We start from the raw sequence: 2,532 nt of genomic DNA on the forward strand, positions 1-2,532 counted from the left end.
AAATTTACACCCAATTAGCGAAGAGAACACTCAGTTCAACCATTAGGCTTATCAGCTCGTTGATCTTGATTGATGCTTCGTCGTCAATCGTAAATTGACCTCAAATCGAAGTGATTGGCCATCAATACTGCCATTCACACGTCCAAACCTGATGGTAACTTAAACCGTCATTATTATTCCCATTTCAATGCTTCTAATTGCGGAACACCCATCAAAAAAGTAGGCTTGACTGCATTTGCATGGTTGGTTGTTTACATCAGAGCCAAACAATCACACACACACACCTTCATCTTCTTCTTCTTTTTCTTCTTCATTTGCATGACCCCAACGTCACACCGTAGATCGACCTATGTCATTCATCGGAACTTGTATCGTAACCTTTTTCGCAGAAGGCACTTTAAGGTGTGGAGCTGCTTTCCCATTACGTAAGTAAACCCACATTTTAAATGCGTTTTACAACACTCATCTTCGCTGACTGCAATCCAATCGCAAATGAGGATCTAATGTCATCCGTTGTTGACGGCGTTGTGGTCATCGCGCTACACCCGACCCGGACCCGATCAGTGCAAATAATAATAACTTCATTAGACATCTTTTAATTTCCTTCTCTCGTAGGCATGTTGGTACTCCGGTTGCATAATGTGTGTTCACATTTTTTCGCTACACGATCCCGCATCACGGATCGGACAATAACAACAACAAAGTTATGCGCACGACGAAGAAGCGCGGCCCTAACTATGATCGGTTGCAGGAACATCATTGACCATCATCATCGTGAATGTTTAAAGAGCAGAAGAAGCAAAAACAAGCATAGGCATAATTTCCAACGCATTCCAAAAAAACATAACCAAAATCACGCGTCATCTTCGAAAATTTAAACTCCCATACGAAAGAGGTTAGAGAACTAAACCATACTAGGCTTGACAGTATCGTAGCAGACACGTTTTCTCGATGGTGGATGAATGGAATGACGGACGAAGATGGCCCTGCGATCGTCCACCCACTGATGCTACACACACATGTCTTGGCAACCAGTCAGGGATGAAACTAAACGTGAGTTCCGGTGAATTATTGAAGCTTTGTGCGTTTTGTTAGATTTCCAGCGAATAATGCAAAAGCTCGACAAATAACAACGAACTTCGCCAACATATGGGAAATGGCTCTAATGTTGGCCTTTGGATTATATCCATCGCTCAAAATCTGCTGTTTATCAATTTTATCTAGATGAACGCGTCATTTGGACGGTACTGTTGGATATTTTTGGTCGCTAGACCAGTTCGAACATCGCTAGATCTGCTACGTCCACCAACACAGTTCCACAAGATCAAGAATTCGAATCAAGAAGCACAATTCAAACGTAAGCATGGCACGAAATCGAGAATCTACATTCCTCAGGATCTCGTCTGGACCAAGGTGTTCCGAAATAACAAGTGGAGCTGGGATGCAGGAACAGTAGTGGAACGCCTAGGGAAAGTAATGTACAACATTTGGCTACCGACAAAGCAAATGCTCATAAGATCGCATTGCAACCAGATGAGAACTCGCTATCAATCCGATGAGCAACAACTGAAAACACAAACACCAGCAGAATCCCAACTTCCTCTGAGCGTCCTGTTGGACAGTTGCGGTCTATCTACGACATCGTCTCCGGAAGCAGAAAACCTTCCGGATTCGCCGGAACAACCTCAGCGGCCAACTCAACGTTGCAACCAACGCCGTCCCGTAAGCAACCAACAGCAACAACCGATTCCTACACGCCAGTCTACGAGGCTTTGTAGACCGCCCGTGAGGTATGAACCTTACCAACTCTTCTAAAAGGGGGGCGTTTTGTAATTGTTCTTTTACTACAATAAAGTTATTTTTAATTTGTTCGTGAATCTCGCGCGTACACTCAATACAAACCTATATTGCAACAATAAATATGAAACTTTGAATGAGTATATAATCAGAAATATCATTAGAAATAATTAGTAGACGTTGAATTTGTGATGGCTACACAGTTCGAAAAAGTAGTGTAAATTTCTGTTCAATATATATTGGAAATACATTCAATAAGTAATTGTTTGAGTGGCTCTTTAATCAGGCGAAAAACAAGAAAATTGTATTTTATTTCAGATATTTGGAAAATGTGTAAAACATAGTATATAACTCTAAACGATATCCAAGGTAATAGCCTAAGTGAAATAGTGCAGAGAGTAAATTTAATCACCAAAGTTACCCCGTCTTACGGTACATAATTTGATCGGACTATTAGAGCTCGTCCTTTTCAACTGATTCTTATGTCAAATGGGACGCTTGCATGTGTCGGTTTCATTTCCTGTTATACCAAGTGGTAGATTTTGGCTTCTTTTAAGAACGTTACTAGTGCTGCCGAGGCCGGAGTAACGAGCAGATCGCTGATGCTGGAAGTTAGGCAGAGTGACTCCGGAAGATTTTGGAACTCCGGGCAGTTGCACAGGATGTGTTCGACGGTGTAGGGTACCCCACAGATGATGCAGCTTCTGCGGAACGGCAGGCCACCATAGTTATAGT

General features: G+C 42.2%; 1 protein-coding gene across 1 annotated transcript; it reads left to right on the plus strand.

Annotated features, from left to right (window-relative positions):
- The first annotated feature begins 1,224 nt into the window (after positions 1–1,224).
- Positions 1,225–1,815, plus strand: LOC135701391 (uncharacterized). Its single transcript, XM_065222174.1, has one exon. The coding sequence runs from the start codon at positions 1,225–1,227 to the stop codon at positions 1,813–1,815; it is 591 nt and encodes a 196-aa protein (XP_065078246.1).
- Positions 1,816–2,532: the final 717 nt, after the last annotated feature.

The sequence above is a fragment of the Ochlerotatus camptorhynchus genome, unplaced genomic scaffold (genome assembly GCF_037179485.1).
Source record: "Ochlerotatus camptorhynchus isolate MF236.1 unplaced genomic scaffold, CSIRO-AGI_Acam_v1.1 ptg000158l, whole genome shotgun sequence".
Taxonomy (NCBI): Eukaryota; Metazoa; Arthropoda; class Insecta; order Diptera; family Culicidae; genus Ochlerotatus; species Ochlerotatus camptorhynchus.

Bases quoted from the DNA above. Each gene is read 5' to 3' on its own strand.
- LOC135701391 (XM_065222174.1), top strand. From the start codon at position 1,225: ATGAACGCGTCATTTGGACGGTACTGTTGGATATTTTTGGTCGCTAGA.